Consider the following 27,096-nt stretch of genomic DNA (forward strand, 5'->3'; position numbering starts at 1 on the left):
GTACACTGGAAAAAAAGCTTTTGATAAGGTATGGACAAGCTTTTAAAGCACTGAAACTCAAAGAGAAATTACAATTAAGACTGGCTAAATTGAGCTTTCTAGAGTAAACCTTAAATTCAATAGAGTTTTCTTTAGGAAAACTTCAATTCAGCCTGGCTGAATAGAGTTTTCTTTAGGAAAATTTCAATTCAGCCTGGCTGAATAGAGTTTTCTTTAGGGAAAACTTCAATTCAGCCTGGCTGAATAGAGTTTTCTTTAGGAAAACTTCAATTCAGCCTGGCTGAATAGAGTTTTCTTTAGGAAAACTTCAATTCAGCCTGGCTGAATAGAGTTTTCTTTAGGAAAACTTCAATTCAGCCTGGCTGAATAGAGTTTTCTTTAGGAAAACTTCAATTCAGCCTGGCTGAATAGAGTTTTCTTTAGGAAAACTTCAATTCAGCCTGGCTGAATAGAGTTTTCTTTAGGAAAACTTCAATTCAGCCTGGCTGAATAGAGTTTTCTTTAGGAAAACTTCAATTCAGCCTGGCTGAATAGAGTTTTCTTTAGGAAAACTTCAATTCAGCCTGGCTGAATAGAGTTTTCTTTAGGAAAACTTCAATTCAGCCTGGCTGAATAGAGTTTTCTTTAGGAAAACTTCATTTCAGCCTGGCTGAATAGAGTTTTCTTTAGGAAAACTTCAATTCAGCCTGGCTGAATAGAGTTTTCTTTAGGAAAACTTCATTTCAGCCTGGCTGAATAGAGTTTTCTTTAGGAAAACTTCAATTCAGCCTGGCTGAATAGAGTTTTCTTTAGGAAAACTTCAATTCAGCCTGGCTGAATAGAGTTTTCTTTAGGAAAACTTCAATTCAGCCTGGCTGAATAGAGTTTTCTTTAGGAAAACTTCAATTCAGCCTGGCTGAATAGAGTTTTCTTTAGGAAAACTTCAATTCAGCCTGGCTGAATAGAGTTTTCTTTAGGAAAACTTCAATTCAGCCTGGCTGAATAGAGTTTTCTTTAGGAAAACTTCAATTCAGCCTGGCTGAATAGAGTTTTCTTTAGGAAAACTTCAATTCAGCCTGGCTGAATAGAGTTTTCTTTAGGAAAACTTCAATTCAGCCTGGCTGAATAGAGTTTTCTTTAGGAAAACTTCAATTCAGCCTGGCTGAATAGAGTTTTCTTTAGGAAAACTTCAATTCAGCCTGGCTGAATAGAGTTTTCTTTAGGAAAACTTCAATTCAGCCTGGCTGAATAGAGTTTTCTTTAGGAAAACTTCAATTCAGCCTGGCTGAATAGAGTTTTCTTTAGGAAAACTTCAATTCAGCCTGGCTGAATAGAGTTTTCTTTAGGAAAACTTCAATTCAGCCTGGCTGAATAGAGTTTTCTTTAGGAAAACTTCAATTCAGCCTGGCTGAATAGAGTTTTCTTTAGGAAAACTTCAATTCAGCCTGGCTGAATAGAGTTTTCTTTAGGAAAACTTCAATTCAGCCTGGCTGAATAGAGTTTTCTTTAGGAAAACTTCAATTCAGCCTGGCTGAATAGAGTTTTCTTTAGGAAAACTTCAATTCAGCCTGGCTGAATAGAGTTTTCTTTAGGAAAACTTCAATTCAGCCTGGCTGAATAGAGTTTTCTTTAGGAAAACTTCAATTCAGCCTGGCTGAATAGAGTTTTCTTTAGGAAAACTTCAATTCAGCCTGGCTGAATAGAGTTTTTTTTAGGAAAACTTCAATTCAGCACTGGCTGAATAGAGTTTTCTTTAGGAAAACTTCAATTCAGCCTGGATGAATAGAGTTTTCTTTAGGAAAACTTCAATTCAGCCTGGCTGAATAGAGTTTTCTTTAGGAAAACTTCAATTCAGCCTGGCTGAATAGAGTTTTCTTTAGGAAAACTTCAATTCAGCCTGGCTGAATAGAGTTTTCTTTAGGAAAACTTCAATTCAGCCTGGCTGAATAGAGTTTTCTTTAGGAAAACTTCAATTCAGCCTGGCTGAATAGAGTTTTCTTTAGGAAAACTTCAATTCAGCCTGGCTGAATAGAGTTTTCTTTAGGAAAACTTCAATTCAGCCTGGCTGAATAGAGTTTTCTTTAGGAAAACTTCAATTCAGCCTGGCTGAATAGAGTTTTCTTTAGGAAAACTTCAATTCAGCCTGGCTGAATAGAGTTTTCTTTAGGAAAACTTCAATTCAGCCTGGCTGAATAGAGTTTTCTTTAGGAAAACTTCAATTCAGCCTGGCTGAATAGAGTTTTCTTTAGGAAAACTTCAATTCAGCCTGGCTGAATAGAGTTTTCTTTAGGAAAACTTCAATTCAGCCTGGCTGAATAGAGTTTTCTTTAGGAAAACTTCAATTCAGCCTGGCTGAATAGAGATTTCTTTAGGAAAACTTCAATTCAGCCTGGCTGAATAGAGTTTTCTTTAGGAAAACTTCAATTCAGCCTGGCTGAATAGAGTTTTCTTTAGGAAAACTTCAATTCAGCCTGGCTGAATAGAGTTTTCTTTGGGCTGAATAGAGTTTTCTTTAGGAAAACTTCAATTCAGCCTGGCTGAATAGAGTTTTCTTTAGGAAAACTTCAATTCAGCCTGGCTGAATAGAGTTTTCTTTATGAAAACTTCAGCCAGGCTGAATAGAGTTTTCTTTAGGAAAACTTCAATTCAGCCTGGCTGAATAGAGTTTTCTCTAGGAAAACTTCAATTCAGCCTGGCTGAATAGAGTTTTCTTTAGGAAAACTTCAATTCAGCCTGGCTGAATAGAGTTTTCTTTAGGAAAACTTCAATTCAGCCTGGCTGAATAGAGTTTTCTTTAGGAAAACTTCAATTCAGCCTGGCTGAATAGAGTTTTCTTTAGGAAAACTTCAATTCAGCCTGGCTGAATAGAGTTTTCTTTAGGAAAACTTCAATTCAGCCTGGCTGAATAGAGTTTTCTTTAGGAAAACTTCAATTCAGCCTGGCTGAATAGAGTTTTCTTTAGGAAAACTTCAATTCAGCCTGGCTGAATAGAGTTTTCTCTAGGAAAACTTCAATTCAGCCTGGCTGAATAGAGTTTTCTTTAGGAAAACTTCAATTCAGCCTGGCTGAATAGAGTTTTCTTTAGGAAAACTTCAATTCAGCCTGGCTGAATAGAGTTTTTTTAGGAAAACTTCAATTCAGCCTGGCTGAAAAGAGTTTTCTTTAGGAAAACTTCAATTCAGCCTGGCTGAATAGAGTTTTCTTTAGGAAAACTTCAATTCAGCCTGGCTGAATAGAGTTTTCTTTAGGAAAACTTCAATTCAGCCTGGCTGAATAGAGTTTTCTTTAGGAAAACTTCAATTCAGCCTGGCTGAATAGAGTTTTCTTTAGGAAAACTTCAATTCAGCCTGGCTGAATAGAGTTTTCTTTAGGAAAACTTCAATTCAGCCTGGCTGAATAGAGTTTTCTTTAGGAAAACTTCAATTCAGCCTGGCTGAATAGAGTTTTCTTTAGGAAAACTTCAATTCAGCCTGGCTGAATAGAGTTTTCTTTAGGAAAACTTCAATTCAGCCTGGCTGAATAGAGTTTTCTTTAGGAAAACTTCAATTCAGCCTGGCTGAATAGAGTTTTCTTTAGGAAAACTTCAATTCAGCCTGGCTGAATAGAGTTTTCTTTAGGAAAACTTCAATTCAGCCTGGCTGAATAGAGTTTTCTTTAGGAAAACTTCAATTCAGCCTGGCTGAATAGAGTTTTCTTTAGGAAAACTTCAATTCAGCCTGGCTGATTAGAGTTTTCTTTAGGAAAACTTCAATTCAGCCTGGCTGAATAGAGTTTTCTTTAGGAAAACTTCAATTCAGCCTGGCTGAGTAGAGTTTTCTTTAGGAAAACTTCAATTCAGCCTGGCTGAATAGAGTTTTCTTTAGGAAAACTTCAATTCAGCCTGGCTGAATAGAGTTTTCTTTAGGAAAACTTCAATTCAGCCTGGCTGAATAGAGTTTTCTTTAGGAAAACTTCAATTCAGCCTGGCTGAATAGAGTTTTTTCTGCAGTGTATTTTTTCTTCGATTGGTTCTTTCCCGCCTTCGTTCTCACTCTCCTTTTTCTCAATTTAAACAAAGTTCAAAGGCGTCGATGAGACATTAGTGACGGCTTCACGTCTATCAATCAACGTCATAGCCGTAGCTGTTGTTTGCCAACGGAAATTGAATTCCGGCGCTGAATGTAAGAGGTGTAGTGATGAGTACCATTGGCAGAGACTGTTAATTTGAGAAAATTTTCAAAATAAACTGCTGACAATTACAAATTTTATACTTAATGATCTGATAATAATACAAAGTATTCAAACAGTGGAATAATCAATTCTTTAATTATTGTTTATCTAAGAACATTTTGGATGGCTTTGATGGGAGAAATAGAATATCAGAAGACTGTATTCTAGATGATATAAATTAAATATTTTCTTATGTTCCTTTTAAATGCTAAAACCATTGCAGTATAGTATCTGGAAAATTCCCAGAGATGAATATTGCGGCAGTTGAGTTTTTGTTTTGATTCAAAAGCCACCAAGGGCAATACTATATTCTATACTACATTCGTCTGCTTGATTCTGTTGAAAATCCTGATCCAGGATCTGTGCGACTAAGGTGGGATGCGTGCAGAGGGTTTTGGGTCTGAATCGAGCGGGTTTGGCTTTGCAGTTAAACAGGTGACGTGTGGCGTGTGGTCCCTGGTTACAATCGGGTCATACATCCTGCACGTTGGCATCAGTCTTTGCTCTGTAGGAGTTGAGGCGGCTGCATCTGCTGGATCGTAATTGAGCCAGAACTACTCTTGTTTGGCGTGAGAGAAAATTTTTTTTTTCAGGCACAATGGGAGACGTTCGTTCTCCAAGGATCACAATCAACCGGTAGCATGTTCAACCGTGTCTGCATGAATTTTGTCTAGACCCGCTTGATATGCCGCTTGATCTAGAGGTTCTCTTTTGTAGCGCTGAACCTCTCGTTGTAGGTCATGTATATCCACCTTAAGGCTTCTGGCCGGAAGATACCTATCCACAATGGTAAAGGAACTCCTTTTTATAGCCGATTCCGAACGGCGTGCCTCAGCCCGACGGCTCTTTGGGGAGAAGTTTATAAAGGGCTACCATTCCATTTTTATACCCTTCACCATAGGATGGAGGTATACTAATTTCGTCATTCGGTTCGTAACACCTCTAAATCTTGAATTGTAAGAAGAAGATTAACGCCTTCTCTGGGAATGGCACAATCCGCATCGTTTGGGTACCGGGCCATTATTGTGTCAATAAATTCCCAGTTAAGGGCTTGGGCGACGAACTGTGAAACAGAGAAACAGTCGGTAAGACGGCGAAAATCCTATGGGGGGATCCAGATCGTGAAAAAACGAGGCTCTTACTGAAAGGAAGCAAGAAGGAGGTCAGTATAGCTTTTGTTATCATAACGGGACACATAGGAAAAAGAGCCCATTTATGCAAAATCGGTGCGGAAAGTGAATGCATGTGTAGGGCATGTGGGGAAGATGAGATGTTTGAGCATTTCCTATGTCATTGCCCGGTTTTTGCAGCTAAAAGACACCGTTACTTAGGCTGGGACACAATACCAGACATGAACCAACTTAGGGGCGTGGCATGGAAACCAATTAAGGATTTTGTAAGTAGCACCGAATTTCTAACTCAGATTTTCTTTTTCGAGGTAAATTTTTTCTTCGTCATGATATTTTACGTCAATCTAGCCATGTCCGTCCGTCCGTCTGTCTGCCGAAAGCACGCTAATTTTCGAAGGAGTAAAGCTAGGCGCTTGGAATTTTTCACTTATACTTTCTATTAGTGTAGGTCGGATGGGATTGTAAATGGGCCAAATCGGTCCATGTGTTGATATAGCTGCCATGTAAACCTATCTTGGGTCTTGACTTCTTGAGCTTTTAGAGGTCGCAATTCTCATCCGATTTTGCTGAAATTTTGCACATATCGTTTTGGCATGACTTCCAACAACTGTGGCAAGTATGGTTCACCCCATATAGCTGCCATATAAACCGATCTCCCGATTGGCTTCTAGAACATCTAGAGGGCTGTATTCTTATTCTATATGGTTGACATTTTGCATATGTCGTTTTAGTATGACTTCCAGCAACTATTCCAAGTATGGTTTAAATCGGTTGGTAACCTGACATATCTGACAAATAAACCGATCTCCCAATTTGACTTCCTGAACTTCTGGAGGGCGCAATTAGTACTCGATTTTCCTGAAATTTTGGAGGTTGTGTTTTTTTATGATTTCTATGGTCCATATCGGCCAATAACTTCATATAGCTCATATATAATTGAAAAAGTTATTCAAAGAACTTGACAAATGCGATCTCTGGTGGAGGGTATAGATTTGACCCGGCCGAACTTAGCACGGTTTTACTTGTTTTTAAATGGCATACAACCTTATAAATGTCGCCAGCATTAGGAGGGGATAGCCACCGCTGAACATTTTTTCTGATGTTCTTGCCAGGATTCGAACCCAGGTGTTCAGCGTCATAGGCGAACATGGTAATCTCTACGCTACGGTGGGCTGTCAAATGTGACGTCAAGTATTTTGGGACATGGCCGGAATCGTTTCTCCATTGACTATCATATTTAGCTTATTATTCACCTCATGCGTATTTGTGTGAACAGTGTGGCTGAAGATTTGGTGGCAGATATCTTCAAATCTCCTGCAGCGAAATAAGCGGCAAAATCGTTCAGATAGACGTTTAACCTACTGCAGATGCCATCCACATATGATACGATCTCTATGGCATCTGTGGGGGATGGAATGGAGGATAGGTAGAGGTTAAACAGTGCTGGAGATATCACCCTGCCTTGGGATACTCCTTGTTTCTCTTTGCGGTGTTTCGATTTATTTTCTCTAATTCCACCAATGACTGCCGATCACACAGATAATTCGCGACCCAGCGTTTCAGGTTTGGGTGGAGGGACGTGTTGACGATGTCCATAAATAGTTTGGGATGGCTCACCGTGTCGAATGCCTTCGATAGATTCAGCGCCACGAGGACCGTCTTATCATATGGGCTGATTGAAGTCACGGCAAATATGTGTGGTGATGGTATGTAAAGCAGTTGTTGTGTTCTGCAGTCTTCCAAATCCATGCTGATGCTCATTAGATAGAAATTCTCCAATTAGGATCGGGAGGTTTAGTCCTTCAAGCGTCTTGGCTACTGCTAAGAGAAGGGAGATCGGTTTGTACGATTAACCCAGCTGGGGTTCTTTCCAGGCTTCAGCAGCGGAATCATTCAGCCCATCTTCCAGACATGGGGTACTAAGAGTGTTCAAAGGCAGGTTGACATTTGTAAGGTACTCGACTCCAAAAGATCCAGATTCTTCAGCATCAGTGCAAAGATTCCGTCGGGCCCAACACCTTGGGTGACTTGGCGCCACGAATGGCATTCATAACTTCGCCCATTGCAAATTGTGATGGCTGTCCATCGCCTTGGAGACCACGGATACGACGAACGGCTCTTCTCCTAGGCTTGTCACCCTCGGGATGCTCAACAAATTGATGGTTGCTCAACCAGACGCATTTCTTCGGATCAGTCTTAGTTACGTCGCCAAAAGCGACTGAGGTCCTGTCATCGCTTCTGCCGGGCTTAACTAAACCGATACCTAAGTTATATTCCTTCAAGTGTTCCAGCCACAAATTCCGCTTATGTTCGTTGACTACCCTGTTCATCTGCCTTATCTTCGTTTTTGGGCGTAGTAAAATGAGGTATCAATCATCGCGTATTTTATTCTATTCTAGCCGCTCGTTGACTAATCGTTGACTACCCTGTTCATCTGCCTTGTCTTCGTTTTTGGGCGTAGATCTTAGTAAAATGAGGTCTCAATCATCGCGTATTCTATTGTAGCCAAACAAGCTGTTGCATATGACCTAATAGTGTGTAACATCCGCTTTAGAATTGTTTAGCTGACAGACCATCGGCACCTGCTGCTTTGTTATTCTTCAGCCAATATATAATATAATATTTTCCGCATTTGTAAACAGTTTGCCTTATGTATTTTCGAAGGGGGAGGAGCCCTTACCAAAAGTGGTAAGCCTAGGGGTGGTTAACTTTGTGTTTTCTTACCAATTTTCCTAATTGCAATAAAACTCATCCCTTTTAAAGTTTGCTTGTGGTCATAATATAGTAACAAATGTTTTCCATCAAATAAATTACCTTTGCAATTACAAAAGTAACAAACCTTTTGATGTTCTATCTACGATTTCGCAATGATGAGCCCTTATCAATTTTCTACATTTGTCCACCAAATGAGCGTTACTTTCAATGAGAGTTTATTTTTTGCATTATAATGCAAATACTCATTAAACAGTGAGTTCTATACGTAAATACTCCGGTGTGGCTTTAAACAGGCAACAGGATACCGGATGTGTGAAGACATCTGTGTAAAGATAAGCAAACTGTAAATATTTAACACAGACAAACAAACACTCGTATAATGAGTTTGTTTATGAGTGTGCGTGTGTTTATATTTTTATTTTTTTTTTGCTGCTCAGCTGTATGCTCATATGTGTGTGGGAAAAAGTGCACATTGATGTGTTGGTGTAGTAAAGGGGTGAGAGTGCGTGTTATGCGAGTGTTTTATGAGCATAATTATTGCTAATTAATTAAATGTATGGATGCATGTTTGGGACTTCAGCTCGTTGGTATTTGCCTTTGTGACGTTATTGGTATGAAGCTTACACACACACACACATATACATAAATGCATTTTAATGTTTGTTAACAACCAGGAATAACGAATTCTTTAATATTTAATCTTACTAATTGCCAGGAAAAAATGCTTGAAAAAACTAAAAATTCCAACAACCCTAGGGACAAAATGTGAATGAAGGCAATTGTAACTTTCAATCTGTCCAAATAAAATTCCCGATATGATTAACTCAAAAATGACAAATGCATGTGGTTATATTGGGTTGCCCAAAAAGTAATTGCGGATTTTTTAAAAGAAAGCAAATGCATTTTTAATAAAACTTAGAATGAACTTTAATCAAATATACTTTTTTACACTTTTTTTCTAAAGCAAACTAAAAGTCACAGCTGATAACTGACAGAAGAAAGAATGCAATTACAGAGTCACAAGCTGTGAAAAAATTTGTCAACGCCGACTATATGAAAAATCCGCAATTACTTTTTGGGCAACCCAATAGTATGGGATGAAGAAGTCAAATTGAGATATGTGTTCCCATAGGGAACTTTTTATACCCACCACCATAGGATGGGGGTATACTAATCTAGTCATTCCGTTTGTAACACTTCGAAATATTGATTTGCATGTAGCTCCTTTATAAAACGATCTCTTGAATTGATTTCTTGATCCCCTGGAAGCCGCAGTTGTTATCTCAATAAAGTAACCGTTGAGTCGACCGGACCTGTTTCATTTCGCTCCTCGAAGAAAAATATCTGTAAGTGGTATCTATTACGAAAAAATTGTAAAGCCTTTCAGAAGTAGGCTCAAAATGGACTGCAAAGACCCAACAGCTGCGGTCTGACCGTAGCATGTTGTCCGCCCCTCCTATAGGTGTGGGTGTCTTGGCACTTGTAGTCGCGAATAATGCTTCAAGCACACAACCAGTCGTCAGACTAATCAACGAGTAAGAGATGGATAAACCAGAGGAATGCACGGTTCGTCCCAAGCCTTTAAGTAAAGGTGGTGTTTTCGATTCAGATTCAGACATCGTCAGTGTCACAATCAAACAGTCAATGCAGCCGAATCGGAGAAGAGAATGGCGGGATGAAGGCAGAAGTGAGCGAGGACTTCGCTAAGTTCACAAGAAGACCGAGAAAGGAATCCGAGGAACGACGAAGGAGACAGGAGTATGCACCGGCAGCGTAATCGGGCGGAAAGGCAGGATAATGGAGGGGATGAAACTATCATTCCAGGCACTTCTACGGAAGCTGGAAAGAGAATCAAATCTCCCGAAGAGCATAACACTGCTAAAATGCTGCAAAAGAAAAAGAGCTCCCTACTTTCAAGTACTTCGCGGAAGGGGAAGACCGTCATTGAAATAGGAGCCGCCCTCTTATGCCAGAGTGACAAGGAAGCACAAGGCTAACTTATGCGGTCAACAATGTTGGCAGTGCATTCGTTAGGATTACCCCGGATCATCGGTCTCAAGTGGAGCATCTGGTTAACGAGCGAATTTTCGAACATGTGTGGAACTCTGAAGAGGGCCTACCCATACAAATGATGAGCTGCGTGTATAGAGGATGAGCTGCGTGTAATAATACCGTCAAGAAGCTCATCGGAAGTATTCACACTCCCTGGGGCGTAAAACTTAACGTGGTGAGAAAGATGGACATCCCCCAGCTTACAAAGGTAACGGTGTTCATCAAGGGATGTGTGTGGGCAGCATATTTCCGACGGAACTTAACAATGTGTGGACCGCCACACTCATCCCGGGTGGACCGGGTCCTTAGAGACTGAATAAACCGTGTGCTATGGAACAGATGGATAAATCGTGGGTGCACAAATATTAGAGAAAAAATGGCACAAGGCACGCCACAAAAGTCATTTTATCGGCATTCCAATGGGTAACCACCATAAATGACCTATTACGGATGCTGACTGAGGAGTGATTTGAACCCGTCTGCTACTCACACAATGATATAATACTATTAAGAGGTAAAGATCCGAATCGGCTATGCAGAAGGTCCGAAAGGGTCTTGCAGATGGCATATAACTGGGTTAAACCCTGGGGTCTCAATGTTTACCCAGCGAAGACTAAAATATGCCTGTTCACGAGAAAGACGAAGGTGGGCCAATTTTCCTCAATAGAACGATCTTTATATCTGACAAGGCTCAATACTTAGGAGTGATCTTGGATAGGACACTGTAGTGGATCTGTTATATTCAGATCATTCTGAGAAGGCTTACAGATATTGGACACTATGTAGACGGGCCGTAGGCTCGAAATGGGGCTTGAATCCGAGGCTCTACACCTCAGTAGTTTGGTGGACTGCGAGGGAGAAAAAATGCAAAGTAAGTATAATACAACAGGTTCAGAGAACATGCTGCCTTAGCATGGGTGGAGCGATGAGGACTACGCTCACTAGGGCACTGGAGACTATTCTAAATATCCGACCCATTGACATACAGATTAAGTGTGAGGCAGCCACTGCGGATATGAGATTTAAGGCGATGGGAGAATGTATTGAGGATGGGAGCAGCTCATACCATGGCGGTATAATAGAGGCGACGATAGGAAACCCGAATGGATGAGAAGAGGTTTCCGATCGAATACCTGTAGTGACACTTGAGGTCGAGTGCGGCACACTGCTGCCATCGGCACAGTCTTGGACTGCCGGAACCCTATTATTGCCATCTGGAAGATCATGTTACACGGATGGATCAAAGCTATGGGACAGTGTGTGCCTGGGGGTCTACATTGAGAACCCAGGGACTGAGATCTGTTTAAGACTGCCCATAATACTTTCCTGCAGGCAGAGAGCCGGGCGATCACGGAATGGGTGAGGTGGTGTGGTATTAACCCAAGGACGCAGAGTGTAAAAACCCTTACGGACAGTAAACTGGCCATCAGGCAATAACAACCAGGACGTTAAGATCACGAATGGTCTTGAAGTGTAAGAAGTAGATTAACGTCTTTTCTTAGGCTGGCACAGTCCGCATTGTTTGGTTGCCGAGTCATAGCGGAATAGGGGGGAATGAAAAAGCCGATGATTTGGCTGTGAGGTTCGAAGCCTTTCGGGTCGACGCAACGCCCTTAAATCGGGGCGTTGACCACGTTGCTGTAGAACAGCAAAACGGTCGTTAGGACGGCGAAAATCCTATGGGGAGATTCGGATCGTGGGAGGACAAGGCTATTACTAAAAGAAAGTACGAATGTAATCAGTATAACATTCGGTATCATAACGGGACATATAGCGTTACGGGCTCACTTATACAAAATCGGTGAGGCAAGTGATTATATATGTAGGGCATGCGGAGAAGATGATGAGACGTTGGAACATTTCCTATTTCATTGCCCTGCTTTCGCGGCCAACAGACACCGATACTTAGATGGGGACACAATACCAGATATGAACCAACTTAGGGGCGTGGTATGGAAAACAATGTTTGTATTGGATGGATTTTGTGAGTAGTGAGGAATTCCTAACTTTGGTGTTCTTTTTCGAAGTTACTTTTTAGAATAAGCCGATTACTGGCTGAGGCGTATGTCCATGGGGCGGATAAGAACCGGCATACTCTTTTTAACCTTACAAGTCCATCCGTTCGTCTGTCGAAAGCACGTTATATTCCGAAGGAGTAAAGTATGGTGTTTGTATTTTTGCGCCGATACTTCTTATTAGTACAAGTCGGTTGGGATTGTAAACAGGCCAAATCGTCCATGTTTTGTTATTGCTGTCATATGAACCGATCTCCTGACTTGACTTCCTGAGCATCTAGAAGGCGCAATTATTATTCGATTTGAGTGTAATTTTGTACTATGATGTTTTCCATGTCTTAACTGAATCGGCTCAAATCCTGATATAGCTGCCATATAAACTCCCGATTGCACTTCTTGAGGCCCCTTAGAGTGTGCAGTTCTTGTCTGATTTGAGCACCTAGAGTGCGCCGCTCTTGTCTGATTTGGTTGCAGCGGCTTCTCCTATAATCTTCAACCTACGTGCCAAAGATTATAGGAATCGGTCCAAACCCATATAAACAGATCTCCCGATTGTACTTTTTAAGCCTCTAGAGGTCTCAATTCTTATCCGATTTGACTGAAATTTTGCACAATGACTTCCCCGAATAGACTTTATAGGGCTACTCTGACCTCTACTACATCTTTACTGCGGGTTCTCCTATGTTCTTCAATCTACGTGCCAAATATAGTCTGAATCGGTTCAAACCCTGATTTAGCTCTCATATAAACCGATCTCCCGATTATACTTTTTAAGCCTCTAGCGGACTCAATTCTTATCCGATTTGGCTGAAATTTTGCACAATGACTTCCTCTATGACCTCCATACGCGACAAATATGTCCCGAATCGCTCTTAGACCTTAAATATTGGGTTGCCCAAAAAGTAATTGCGGATTTTTCATATAGTCGACTTTGACAAATTTTTTCACAGCTTGTGACTCTGTAATTGCATACTTTCTTCTGTCAGTTATCAGCTGTTACTTTTAGCTTGCTTTAAAAAAAGTGTAAAAAAAGTATATTTGATTAAAGTTTATTCTAAGTTTTATTAAAAATGCATTTACTTTCTTTTAAAAAATCCGCAATTACTTTTTGGGCAACCCAATAGTTCCCATATAAACCGATCGATTGAACTTCGTAAACTCCTAGTGAGCGCAGTTCTTGTCTGATTTGGCTGAAAATTTGTACAGCGACTTTTAATACAATTTTCTTCTACGTGCCAAACATGGTCTGCATCTGTCCATAACCTGATATAACAGATCTCTCGATTAGACTTTATAAGGATACCACGACTTCTACTACAGCCTCCATCATCCATTATTCTTTGTTTGCCTCTAAAGAGTTAGTTGTTGATAATCAATATTTGCAGTTTCATTATAAGACTAGGAAAATATATAGCAGCCCTCGTATAAGCTGGTCTCTTGCATACTTGATTTTTTCGGTAGGTTCTGCAGGTTCTTTTAATTAAACATGCAATTATCACCTCTAACCTTTGTCTGCAACTTTCCTCCTTACCGTTACTTAAATGTTATGTTCATCTTGTTAATTATAAAAAAAAATGTTATTACTTTTTTTTGTTGTTAATAAAAAGCGCTTGAAGCCATAGCGGTGGCAAATGACAACAAACTCATGAAGGCAGACATGCAGATAGACAGAGAAGGCACAGATACAATGACAAAAGCGGCCTCTGTGAACGAGACTATAGCGGATGCGATACATACAGTCGGCACGAATTCAATGACGTTGCAACAGCTTCCGTTTCCGTTAACATTAACGGAAACAGTAACACGACAAATATACATGAGGTGTAAATGTAAATGAGAAAGCCAGTGTGTATGTGGGTGTGCTAGCGCTGTACACACTCTTGTGATTACTGTTTTTTTTCACATTGGAAATTTTAAAATGAAAAATAATTATAAATTATAACATTTCCATAAGCATTATGGCATGCATCCGATATGTTTTACTTTATACACATACACAAAAAAAGAACAGCTGAGTTGAACAACAATTAAAAGTTTCCAGGAAGCGAATAAAATTAAATGCCTATGGCTATGCATTTCATGCGAACGAACGAACATAGGGGCCAACAAAAAAATGGCCAGTTTCACCGGAAAGTGTAGTCAGATAGTTGCGGTTTCATGCAAATGAAATGAGATTAAAGTAGTAACACAATGAAATGTTATTGTGGGAATGAGAGTAACGATAACGACCACGACGATGATGATGATGATGGCAATAATGTTAAACCTATCACAAGAGGAGTTGAATTTTAATTCTGTTATCCCACAATTGCCAGGAAGCCTGTATAGAGAAGACACAGCAAATTTTTTGCAATTTTTATTATCATAGACTATTACCTACCATACACGATAGTATGGTATGGGAGGTGTACTAATTTAGTCATTCCTTTGGTGGCACTTTGAAATATGAATTTGGACACCTTATAAAGTATTAAATATTCTTGAACTTCCTGATAATCTGATTTAATCCATATTTCTGCCTGTTCAAATTACAGTAGATTTCCAAGGAATAAATCTACCCGCTTGATATTTTTACAAATTGTTCTTATTGATGTACTAAATCGAGATTTGATTTCCCTGGAATTTTAAGCTGAAATTTTATATGAGCATTGTTTATTCTGTTATTTTCTTCTCTTATCTACTTTGTTAAATATTAATCATCACAAATGGTGTCGTATTTTTGCATGTGTTTTTTTTTCAATAATTGGCTCTGTGGTTTTTTGTATCTCTATATAGTTTTGTATATAAATAAATATTCGTTGGTGTGATTTTTATTAAAACCTTATTTTATTTTATTTGAATTTGTTTTTCATTGCAGCCACTTCATCATTGTTGCCTTATTTGACCATCCATATGCAATCGATTGGCTTGACCGTTGAGGAAATTGCCATTATTTATTTGGCTCTGCCATTTACGACTTTTTTAAGTCCGCCCATCACAGGTGAGTGAGTTATGCATGGCATCCAGTGCAGTGGTGCCATTTCCTGTCATTCATAATTTATGAGCATACAATTTAAATGAAATTCACTATAACACCATAAAATAGGGTAAAATGTTTGAAATTTCCAGATTGAGTTTAAATTTATGTGATTCTCCAATAAATGAGTGCCCGTGGGGCAACAGTGATTAACATTTCATGATTAGGTTGAAGTATTAAAAACCAAAAGTAATGTTAATTGAATTGAAAGTCCTATGGGGAATAAGCAGAGAAAATAAGTGAATATTTTAAAGAAAAGTTTTTATTATTCTTTATATTATTTTTTTCCAAAAGGGGAGAGAGTTGAGGTATTATAACCATGAGAATGAATATCATTAAGACGAAGGACAACAGCTGGATTGGTCACAGACGGCACGCTGTTGACAGCGAAAATTTTTTTGAAATTTTCTCTAAATTTCTAAGAAATTTTCTCTAAATTTCTAAGAAATTTTCTCTAAAGACAAAATTTCCAAGAAAAAAAAGACTAAATTTCCAAGATATTTTCTCAAAAGACAAAATTTCCAAGAGATTTTCTCTCAAGACAATATTTCTAAAAAATTGTCTCCAAAGACAAAATTTTTAAAAAAAATTGTCTCCAAAGACAAAATTTCTAAGAAATTTTCTTTAAAGTCAAAATTTCTATAAAATGTTCTCTAAAGACAAAATTTCTAAGAAATTTTCTCTAAAGACAAATTTTCTCTTAAGACAGAATTTCTAAGAAATTTTCCCTAAAGACAAAATTTCTAAGAAATTTTCTCTAAAGACAAAATTTTTAAGAAATTTTCTCTAAAGACAAAATTTTTAAGAAATTTTCTCTAAAGACAAATTTCCAAGAAATTTTCTCTAAAGACAAAATTTTTAAGAAATTTACTCTAAAGACAAAATTTCTATGAAATTTTCTCTAAAGAAAAAACTTTTAAGAAATTTTCTCTAAAGACAAAATTTCTATGAAATTTTCTCTACTAAGGGGAAAACCACCGCTGAAAAGTTTTCTGATGTTCACGCCTGGCTTTGAACGTAGGGGTTCGGTGTCATAGGCGGACATGCTAACCTCTGCGCCACGGTGGCCTCCATTTCCTCTAAAGAAAACATTTTTAAGAATATTTTTTAACGACAAAATTTCCATCAAATATTTTCTAACGAAAAAACTTTCTCTATATTTTCTCTAAAGGATTCGAACCTGGTCACACGGAACAATAGCGAGAGCCATTGCCGTTGTCTTAGCGTTCGAAGCCATCAATACAACTTCCAACAGATGAACAAAATCATGTGTAGTACGGAAGAAGTGTAATTTGCCACATACAGAATATCTGTCATTACACAAAAATACATGCATTGGGAAAAGTACAGCTAATAAGCAGGATTGTCGAGCTTGGTTAATGTGGTAATTGTATCATAGATGCGTTTTCGCTATTAATACGATTCAAATACAACATACCAACGCACGGCCCTTGAAGCCATCACACCTAATATGGTTGAAAAGTCTTCTAACCAAAGACGAAACGCATCCCATAGTGGTTGGTGTGTGTTGCTTTCTTTGGCTTTCTTTTTCCATTTGCATCTCAGATCATTGAGCTCGTCTCGAAAGAGAAACAAACCAAGATTGTAAAAAATTTAATGATCTTCAACCTAACAGGCAAAAAATAGAGATAAAATGTTTATGAAATTTTTCTCAAAATCGGGCAAAAATATATTATTTATGAACCCATGTTATATCAAAATATGGTCTAATTTCGACCAAACTCGGAACGGAAGTTGATGAGACACAATAACACAACTCACAATTCAGGTGAAAAACATGCCATTTAAAGGAAAAACTTTCAATCGGAAGATCGGCATATATGGTACTTGTGAACCATCCTCAGCATGGATGACAAGAGACGTAACACAGCGCATTGTGCCAAATTTCAGCGAATGTAGGAAATAAATGCTCATTTGATAGTATCAATACCTTTAAGCGGGAGATCGGTATATATAACAGACTAGCTGACCTGAGCCCGCTCCGTTGCGCCTTCTTTTACTTTATATGGAACAAAAGTTTCCTTGGAATATTTATTTTTGAAAATCTTTTAGTGAAATACCATGCTTACTTGACTAAGAGTTTAACAATATAAGTGCCTTTATCTGAATCCCATATGATCTTTGTTGGTCTACTAATTTAAGTTTGGATGTAAGGTGTACTCCATTCTTAAAATACTTCATTTCATCCCGTCTACTCATGATTTCTGATTTAATGGTGTTTTCGGGGGAGAGGTGGTCCCCCAGATACTTGGCCCTGAAAAAATGTCAGCATCGTGATCTTCTCCAAAATACCATTTATTTAAACCCCATATTGCCATTGGCTTAAGAAGAGTTTACAGGATGAAGCGTCCCCCAAACACATGGCCCCAATATAGGTTAGCAAATTCGTTTTCTAATCTCAAATACCTCTCATTTGAGCCACATATTGGCATGGTCGAAAAATTTTTTCCCTTTGGGGGTGTTTTGGGAAAGGGGTGATGCCCTAAATACATGGTCCTACATTTGGATATCAAATTTGTATTCTACTTCCAAAAACCTTTATTTGAGCCCCATATTGCGATGTTCAGTAAAAAATTGCTGTTTGTGGGGTATTTTAGGAAAGGGGTAGACCCCCAGGAAATTGGTCCCGAAAATGGGAATCAATTCTTGCTCTACCCCCCAATACCTTTCATTTAAGCCCCACATTGTCATGGTCGGTAAATATGCCCGATTTAGGGTTGTTTTGGGGATTGGGGTGGTCCCCCAAACACTAAGCCCTGAAAATATATCAGCCACGTGCTCTATTCTCATACATCTATATATCATTTATTTGAACCCCATATTGCCATTGCCCTCAAAATTGAATATCAAATTCGTTTGTAATCTCATTTAAACTCCTTATTGCAAAAGTCAGCAAATATGTCCGGCTTGGGGTATTGGCCCTAAAAACTATCAATATTTAGTTCCACTCTCTTTAAGACCCAAATTGTCTTGGCGAGCAAATACGTGCTATTTGGGGGTTGTTATGGTGGTGGGACGTCCCCTAGTCAGTTGGTCCCTAATGTTGATATCAGATTCGTGGTCTACTCCTAAATACCTTTAATTTGAGCCCCATATTTCCATAGTTGGCAGACGTGACCGGCTTGGGGGGTGTTTTGGGGAATGGGCGGCCTCTCAGTGAGTTGGCCTTGAAAATATATATCGGATTCGTGTTCCACTCTAAAAACCCTCTTATTTAAGTCTCATATTGCAAATGTCAGCGAATACTTACTATTTGGGTGGTGTTGTGGGGGTGGGGTGGCCCCATAAACACTTTTCCCGAATATTGATATCAGATTTGTGCTTTACTCCCAAAGACCTTTCATTTGAGCCCCATGTGACTATGGTCGTAAATGTGTCCCCTTTGGGGGAGGTTTTTGGGGAGAGGCGGCCCCAAAACACTTGGTCTCATATTTGGATATCAAATTCGTATTGGTCATGGTCAGTAAATAAGTCCTGTTTGGGGGGTGTTTTGAGAGGGGGGGGGGGGGGGGCACCCATAAACGTGGTCCCACATTTGGATATCAAATTCGTATTCTACTCGCAAATACCTTTCATTTGAGTCCCATATTGCCATGGTCGGCAAATATGTCTGATTTAGGGGTGTTTTGGGGGTTGGGCTGGTCCCCCTAGCATTTGGTCCGACAATTGGATATCAGATACGTTTTCTAATCCTAAATACCTTTCATTTGAGTCCCATATTGTCCTAATTGGTCTAAATATATGTTTGGTAGGTTTTAGGGTGGGGCAGCCCCCCTAGGTACCCTATCCGAAATTTGGATACCAAATTTTTATTTTCAAAGTACTATATGAGAGCACACAAAATTTCGCTTAAATCGCACCACCCATCTCCGAGATCTGGCGTTTCTGAAAATTAGGGTAAGGGGGAGGGTCCGCCCCCTTTAAATATCAAAAAATGTAGTACCCTATTTTCACCACGGGATCATTATACACCATCAGTGAAAATTTCAAGAAAATCGGTTGAGCCGTTTCTGAGTCTATAAGGAACACACAACATACAAACAAACAAACAAACCTACAAACAAACACAAATTGATTTTTATATATAAAATATATATATTTGTTCAGGTCCCGAGAACTCCGCTTTTTATGGGATTAAAACCCTAAATTGGAAGATCTGTCTATATGACAGTTATATCTGCATAGTCTGATTTGATTCATATTTGGGTCGGATGTCTGGAAGCTTAAAACATCTCCCAATTTCAAATTTCAACGAAATCTGGTAATAAATAAAACTTTTATGGGCTTCAGACACTCAATCGGCCAAACGGTCTATATGACAGCTATATCTAAATATAGTCCGACCTGAATCATATTCAGGTCGGATGTCGGGAGGCTTAAAACAACTTACTGTGCCAAATCGGGTAATAAATGCAGCTTTTATGGGCTCAGACCCTTAACTGGCAGATCGGACTATACGACAGTTATATCTAAATATAATCCGATCTGAACCATATTTGGGTTGGATGACGGGATGACTAAATTAATATACCCCCTATCCTAATGTGGTGGGTATAAAAATGATTTTCTTTCTCCTGTCTATAACAAAAAATCCAGTTAGGCAGTTTTTAAACAAAGCCATCGATATACACTTCTTAGGTTCGGAATTGGATAAGTTATAAACGGAATAACAAAATGAATATATCCCCATCCATTGGTGGTGGATATACAAATATCTCTTAGATTGCTAAGTTTTATGCCACGGAATGCCAAAGTAATTTTATATTTCCACACAACCTTCGAGTTAGAGTAAAGTTGAACCCTGCTGGACAATGTTTGCCATTATTTCTGTTGTTATTTTGTAAAATTATTGTTGTATCAATTTTTTGTGTTGTTTTTCTTCTCTAGCTGGGATACAGCATGAATAATAAATCACACAGAAAATATTGTATCAGCCGACAATGTATACAGTCGCTTCAGCTACACCCTGCCGACAGTCATTGCTCCGCTTATCACAACGAATAGCAAGGACTGATGATGATATTTCTCTTATCATCTGAATAGAATGCCGCACTGTGCCGGAGAGTTTTTCTTTACATCTGTCATTTTTGCTGTTTACCTGTCAGTTAACAGAGTACTTTTCATACTTTTTCCGTAGAGTGGGTATATATAGAAATGTACTGTTTTGTATACACACACACACACACACACACACACACACACCCACACCAATAAACCCACATACAAATATGGATATTTATGAAACAAAAACAGCAACAACAACAAGCAATGTATGCCATGAAATATTTATGAAGAGACAGCTTTTTGTCCCCTGTTGTCTCAGACGTCAAGCACAAGTTTGTCCCTTTTTAATGTGTCCGTCCCGCGTTGCTATGTGAGTGAATCAGTTTTGAAATGTACACATCATATGGGCAATTTTGTGGAAAATTTTTACCAAGCGAGAGGATGAGAGAGATACTCTTTCAGACTTAGAACTCATACGAACTCGCGTCTCCTTGTGTAATAGATCCACTATGAACTCGAATTATTTTTCGACTTTTCAAACATTAACTGCTCTCAAAATTTGGCTAATGATTTCAATATTGTCGGCAGAGATATTTTGTGGTGGTTGTATCAGCGTGTTGTGTTCTATCTTTTGGCTGTTTGATTCTGTTGGATATCCAGATCTAGGAACTCTATAATTAGGGTGGAGTGCGTCCTGAGGGATCTGGATCTGACACAAGTGGGTCTGGCTGGGCAGTTAAACGGGTGACGTGTGTCGCGTGGTCCCAGGTTACAATCGGGACACAGATCCTGAACGTTGACATCAATCCTTGCTCTGTATTAGTTGAGGCGTCTGCATCTGTCGGATCGTAATTAACCCAGAACTGGATCTGGTTGGCCGGTGGAGGTCAATTTCTTCAGGTGCAATGGGTGGCGATCGTTCCCCAAGGGCGACATTCACCCTGTAGTTATTCATAGCATCTGCTATGAATGTTGTCCAGACCTGTTTGATATTATGCTTGATTTCGCTGTATATCATGAAGATCCACCTTGACGCTTCTGGGTGGTGGGTATGATGATTTGGATGGTCCCTGCGATAACCTGCCCGGCAGGTATTTCTGAGACGGCATGTAGTATTATCTACGCCCGAGTAGAATCTTTGTCTCCGTGAGAACTAAGGAGACAGGCTGTCACAGTTCGCAGAGCGGCATCAGATCTGCGCGTCACATAGCTGATGAGACCACATTGGCGCTGCATAACTTACCACTGCTGGTTTCTTTGTCAGCACCCCAAGTGCCGCCTACAAGTGACTTGAGGACCTTATTTTTAGAGAAGTTTTAACATGGTAGAATACGTCACAAATGTAGCCAGTATTAGTAAAAGAAGACAGGCGTTTGGCGTCATAGACGGACATGTTAACCTGTGTGCCAAGTGGAATACAGCATAGAGGCTAAACAGTGACGGAGATATCACCCCGCGGGGAACTTCCTGCTTCGATTTCTTATTTCCACATTCAAAAAACGACTGGCGACAACACAGATAATTTGTGACCCAGCGTTTCAGGCCTGACTGGAGGGATATGTTGGCGATGTCATCAAATAGTTTGGCATGGCTGAGGGTGTCGAAAGCTTTCAATAGGTCAAGTGACACGAGGATCGTTCTATCACATGGCTAGTGCCACGAGGATCTTACTATAACATGGCCTGGGCGGATTGAAGCCACGGCAAATGTGTGCGGTATGCAAAGTAGGTGTTGTGCTATGCTGTCTTCGAAAGCCATGCTGAATGTAAATGTTCCAACGAGGCTTGGGAAGAATAGTCCGTCAAGCGTCTTAACTAGTGGTGAGAGAAAGGACATCGATCTATGCGACTTCCCCTTCTTCGGGTCCTTTCTAGTCTTTAGTAGCGGGATAACTCTGTCCATCTTCCAGACATGGTGTACTATAAGACAGGTTGACGAAAGTTGTAAGGTACTTGACTTCAGGCAGATGCATTTTCTTCAGCATCGGTGCAGAGATTCCGTCGTGGCCCAACGGCTTCGATGATTTGGCACGACTTATGACATTCGTACCTTCGTCCTCGGTAAATTGTGAGGGATGTACCTTGGCTCGGAGACCACGGACACGACGAATGGCTGGCCTTGCCACTCTCGTGATGCTCAATAAATTGATAGATCAGCCGCAGTTACTTTGCCAAAAGTGACTGAGGTTCTGTCATTCCTTCTACCGGGCTTCGAGAGTGACTTAACGGTTGACTACAGCTTGCCTTTACCGGTACCAAAGTAACATTGCTTCCTGAGTTCCAGCTACAAATTTCTTTGATGTTCCTTGGCTACCCTGTATACTTCCAGATTCAGCTACTTGGGGTATTCGGCCGGCTGGAATAACTCAGGAGGCCACCGTGGCGCAGAGGTTAGCATGTCTGCCTATGACGCCGTACACCTGGTTTCAAATCCCGGCATGAACAACAGATAAAAGGTTCAGAATTGGTTATCCCTTTACTAATGCTGGCATTTGTAAGTGGTCGCTATGCGGCACATCATTCAGAGTAGGCATAAAAAAAGGATACCCCTTATCATTGAGCTTAAACTTTAATCACACTGCACTCCTTGATATGAGATAAGTATCCCCTGTTCCTCAATGGAATGTTCATGAGAAATTTAGTGGTATAGATATAACGCGAGCGGTCGCTGCGTGAATAATGTCTTGGAATTTCCTCTCGACACTTTCAGCGGTTGGTTTGTTTCTGAAGCCGACTCAATCGGCCTTCTTCTGATAGATAAACGTTCGGCGCTCAGAGGTTATGATGTCGGATGATCGGTCGATAATGAGTATTGTGGGGCGGTGATCTGATCCCAAACAAATGACGGCTTTCCAGGATACATCATCGTGCAGAACTTGTAGCCTTTAATCCGCTCTGGCCTGCTGGTCGTTACTTATGGGAGGATGCCATGAAACGCATTGAAGTCTCCTAAAACCCTGCTATTATGACCAGAAACTTGGCCATTAACTGGGCCACAACTACCAACCGATGGTAAATATGTACACGTTGTATAGTTCTATTCGGCAGTACTGTACTTGACTGCGATCCCCATATATACCATGTAGGGGTCAATAGCACCAGTCGCTGGCGAGTTTGGTCTTTACTGCGGGGAACGGAGGCCACCGTAGCGCAGAGGTAATCATGTTCGCCTGTGACGCTGAAAACTTCAGAAAAATTTTTCTGCAGTGGTTATTCCCTCCTGATCCAGGCGACGTTTGTGAGGTACTATGCCATGTAAAAATTTTTCTCCAAAGAGGTTTCGCACAGCGGTGAATCTTACAGCACTCATTGATATGTGAGAAGTTCGCCCCTGTTCGTAAACAGAATGTTTATGGGCAAATTTGCAATTTTTGCATGGATTGGTATATCACGAAGACCAATCCCCCACCTTCAATCCCCTACCTCCATTCACCCACCTCCTATCCCCCACCTCCAATCGCTCACCTCCAATCGCTCACATCCAATCGCCCACCTCCAACCCCCCACCTCCAATCCCCCACCTCCAATCCCCCTCCTCCAATCCTCCAATCCCCCACCTCCAATCCCCAACCTCAGCATATTGTATCCGTGACAACCAATATGTTCTTCCGACTCATAAAATCTACTATGCACTTCTAGGCACTGTTTCGGCAATATTGGGGCGCTGGGGTGTTGCTGTTGCATATACTGCCACACGGGAGAGGTATGAGGGCTCACATAGTCCTACGACGTGGACGCTTATGACCCACTGTTGTCTTTGTTAGCACGACACCTTGCGACATATGCAGTGCGACTATACCCACGGAGTCACGTAAGGCCAGAATAAGATCGGAAATGGTAATCGAACAGAACCTGGGTCCGGGATTCCCTACAATCCCGGCACAGATCAGACTCGTTCGGAAATAGCACTTTGAGTAAATAAGAGTCTGTACTAAATTTTCGCAATAAATTTTAGATTTTGGTATGCCTCTAATTTCTTACTCGTAAGCTATACAATTTTTATACCCTCCACCATAGGATGGGGGTATACTAATTTCGCCATACTGTTTGTAATTCCTCGAAATATTCGTCTAAGACCCCATTCTTGATCGTCATGATATTTTTGGTCGAACTAGCCAAGTCCGTCCGTCGAAAGCATGCTAACTTTCGAAGGAGAAAAGCTAGCCGCTTGAAATTTTGTACAAATACTTCTTATTAGTGTAGGTCGGTTGGGATTATAAATGGGTCATATTGGTCCATGTTTTGATATTGCTGCCATATAAACCTATCTTGGATCTTGACATCTTGGTCCACTATGGGGCGCATTTCTTATCCGATGTGACTAAAATTTTGCAAGAGGTGTTTTGTTATGATTTCAGATAAATGTGCTAAGTATGGTTGGTATCGGTCCATAACCTGATATAGCTGTCATATAAACCGATCTGGAGTCTTGACTTCTTGAGCCCCTAGACGACGCATTAATTATCCGATTTGGCTGAAATTTTGAATGACGTGTTTTGTTATGGCTTCCAACAACTGTGCTTAGTATGGTTGAAATCGGTCCATAACCTGATATAGCTGCCATATAAACCGATCTTGATTCTTGAGCCACCAGAGGGCGCAATTCTTATCCGATTTGGCTGAAATGTTGCGTAATGTGTGCTATTATGGCTTCCAATAGCTGTGCCAAATATTGTTTAAATTGTTCCGTGTTAGTTGCCATATAAACCGATCTGCGATCTTGACTTCTTGTGCCCCAAGAGGGCGCTTTTTTGTCCGATTTTGTTCAACGGCTTCTCCCATCGCCATCAACATACGTGACAAATATGGTCTGAATCGGTATATAGCCTGATAAAGATCCCATATAAACCGATCTCCCTATTTAACTTCTTGAGCCTCTAAAAGGCTCAATTCTTTTTCGAATTGAGTGAAATTTGGCTTTTACACAATGGCTTTTACTACGGTCTTCAACATTCAATTAAATTATGGTACGAATCGCACCATAACTTGATACAGCTCCAATAGCATAGCAATTACTTTTTTGTGTCCTTTGTTGACCTAAAAAGAGATACCGGGAAAAGAACTCGTCAAATGCGATTCATGGTGGAGGGTATATAAGATTCGGCCCGGCCGGACTTAGCACGCTTTTACTTGTTGAAAGTCAAATTGGCGCAGAGGTTAGTATGTGTAGCCCAGAGTGTAGCCTAACTTCTGCCTGTCTTTACTCGTATTCGTCCATGGCACTGAAATCCACACCGTAGCCCTACTTCTGCCTTTCTTTACTTGTATTTCACATACTTCAGTTACTCCTCTTCTCATGGAATGCCTCATACACGTTGCCATATCTGAATTTGCAAAATATTAACTTCAGTTCATTTCTCTTCGTTCCCCTCACTTTTGCAATGAAATTTAAGTTTATGAATTAACATTTCGAAAATTGTTTCTTTAGCCCCAAATGGATGAACTTTTCAATTTATCTTTTCGCAATGAAGCAACATTTGCCGTTGGCCAAATACAATGGGGCTGCTGCACACAATTGGGAGACTGCTTATGTTTGAAGCAGTGAAAAGGGTGGGGGGGGGGAGGGGGACTTTGGAGAAGCTTGGTGGGGACTCTAATGAAGTGTAATGAAAATGTTATTGTATAAAATTATGAATTGTTCAAATTGACCTTGACATGGAGGCAGGTTAATGTGGCAAACCAAGGCAAATTCTATGATGACTGACAACCATAATGGAAATGAAGGTAAATAAAAACAAAAATGGGCTTGCCTCATATCGTATTTGAGGAACGCTAAATCATACGTGCCTGTGACTTACGAAGGATATACATCAAAGCATTATAACGAACGAATGAATTCCATGGTTTCATGAGAACTGTCTATAGGACATTGTCTAGTCAGAGAATCGCATTTGATGAAGAAAAATTGAATACCATATAACACAACACAAGGTGCGGTGGTATGTGGTTTGACTTTTATGCCTGCTGGCAAATTCGGGTTGACATTGATATCCTCGACAAAGTTGTATCTTCTCAAAGGTTGTTGGTCTGGCTCAAGGAATTCTGGTGAATGTGCAGCGAAACCTACAAAAGCAATTTTCATTAAAGATAGAATTTCAAATCTTTATGCAAACACACGTGTAAAAAATGATATCATGAAGCTTTTTCACAATCCATTTCTTCACAACATCAAACAATTAAAAATGTGCTAAGTTTGGCTGGGTCGAATTTTGGGAACCCACCACCATGTATTCAACTAAAAGTTTATTCAAATTAACTTCGCATAGGTGTAGTTTAGGTACAAAATTTCTGTCATGTGATGATAAAAGTTAAATCTTCTTGGGGGCATAGAAGATTTATCCGGAAATGGAGTTCTATGGGAGCTATATTAGGTTATTGACCGATTTGGACAGTACTTGGCACAGTTGTTGTAAGAGAACACTCCGTGTAAAATTTCAACAAAATCGGATTATAATTAAAATCGAAGATTATATATGAGCCGATATAATGTATTCCAAGTCCCCAACGACCTACATCAATAAGAAGTAATCTGTGCAGAATTTCAAGCGAATATCTTAAATTTTTTGTAACGCTATCTTGATTTCCACAGACAGACGGACAGACTGATGGCCGGATATGGCTGGATCGACTTACAAATTCAAGGCGATCAAGAATATATGTATATGCTCTGTAGAGTCTCAGATAGATATTTCGAGGTGTTCCAAACGGAATGAATAGATTAGTGTACACTGCATCCTATGTTGATGGGTATAAATAAGTAAAAGTATGCTAAGTGCGAATCTTCCCCACCATGAATTCTGCTAAATTATGGGAGCTATATCTGATTATAGACCGATTAGGACCGTACTTGGTACAGTTATCGGAAGTCACAACAGAACATTATGTGTTAACATTTTAGCCAAATGCGACAAAAATCGGGGCTTGGAAAGGCTCAAGAAGTCAAATCGAGAGATCGA

General features: G+C 40.0%; 1 protein-coding gene across 3 annotated transcripts in view; it reads left to right on the plus strand.

The window, feature by feature from the left end:
* The window catches only part of LOC106088598 (uncharacterized), a 225,434-nt gene that overhangs the window by 32,528 nt on the left and 165,810 nt on the right, over window positions 1-27,096 (plus strand). For all 3 annotated transcript variants that reach the window (XM_059365136.1, XM_059365135.1, XM_059365137.1), the window contains exon 3: window positions 14,958-15,080. In XM_059365136.1, coding sequence (XP_059221119.1) covers window positions 14,958-15,080 — 123 coding nt within the window. The remainder of the gene's footprint in view (window positions 1-14,957; window positions 15,081-27,096) is intronic.

Source organism: Stomoxys calcitrans, chromosome 3 (assembly GCF_963082655.1).
Source record: "Stomoxys calcitrans chromosome 3, idStoCalc2.1, whole genome shotgun sequence".
Lineage (NCBI taxonomy): Eukaryota > Metazoa > Arthropoda > Insecta > Diptera > Muscidae > Stomoxys > Stomoxys calcitrans.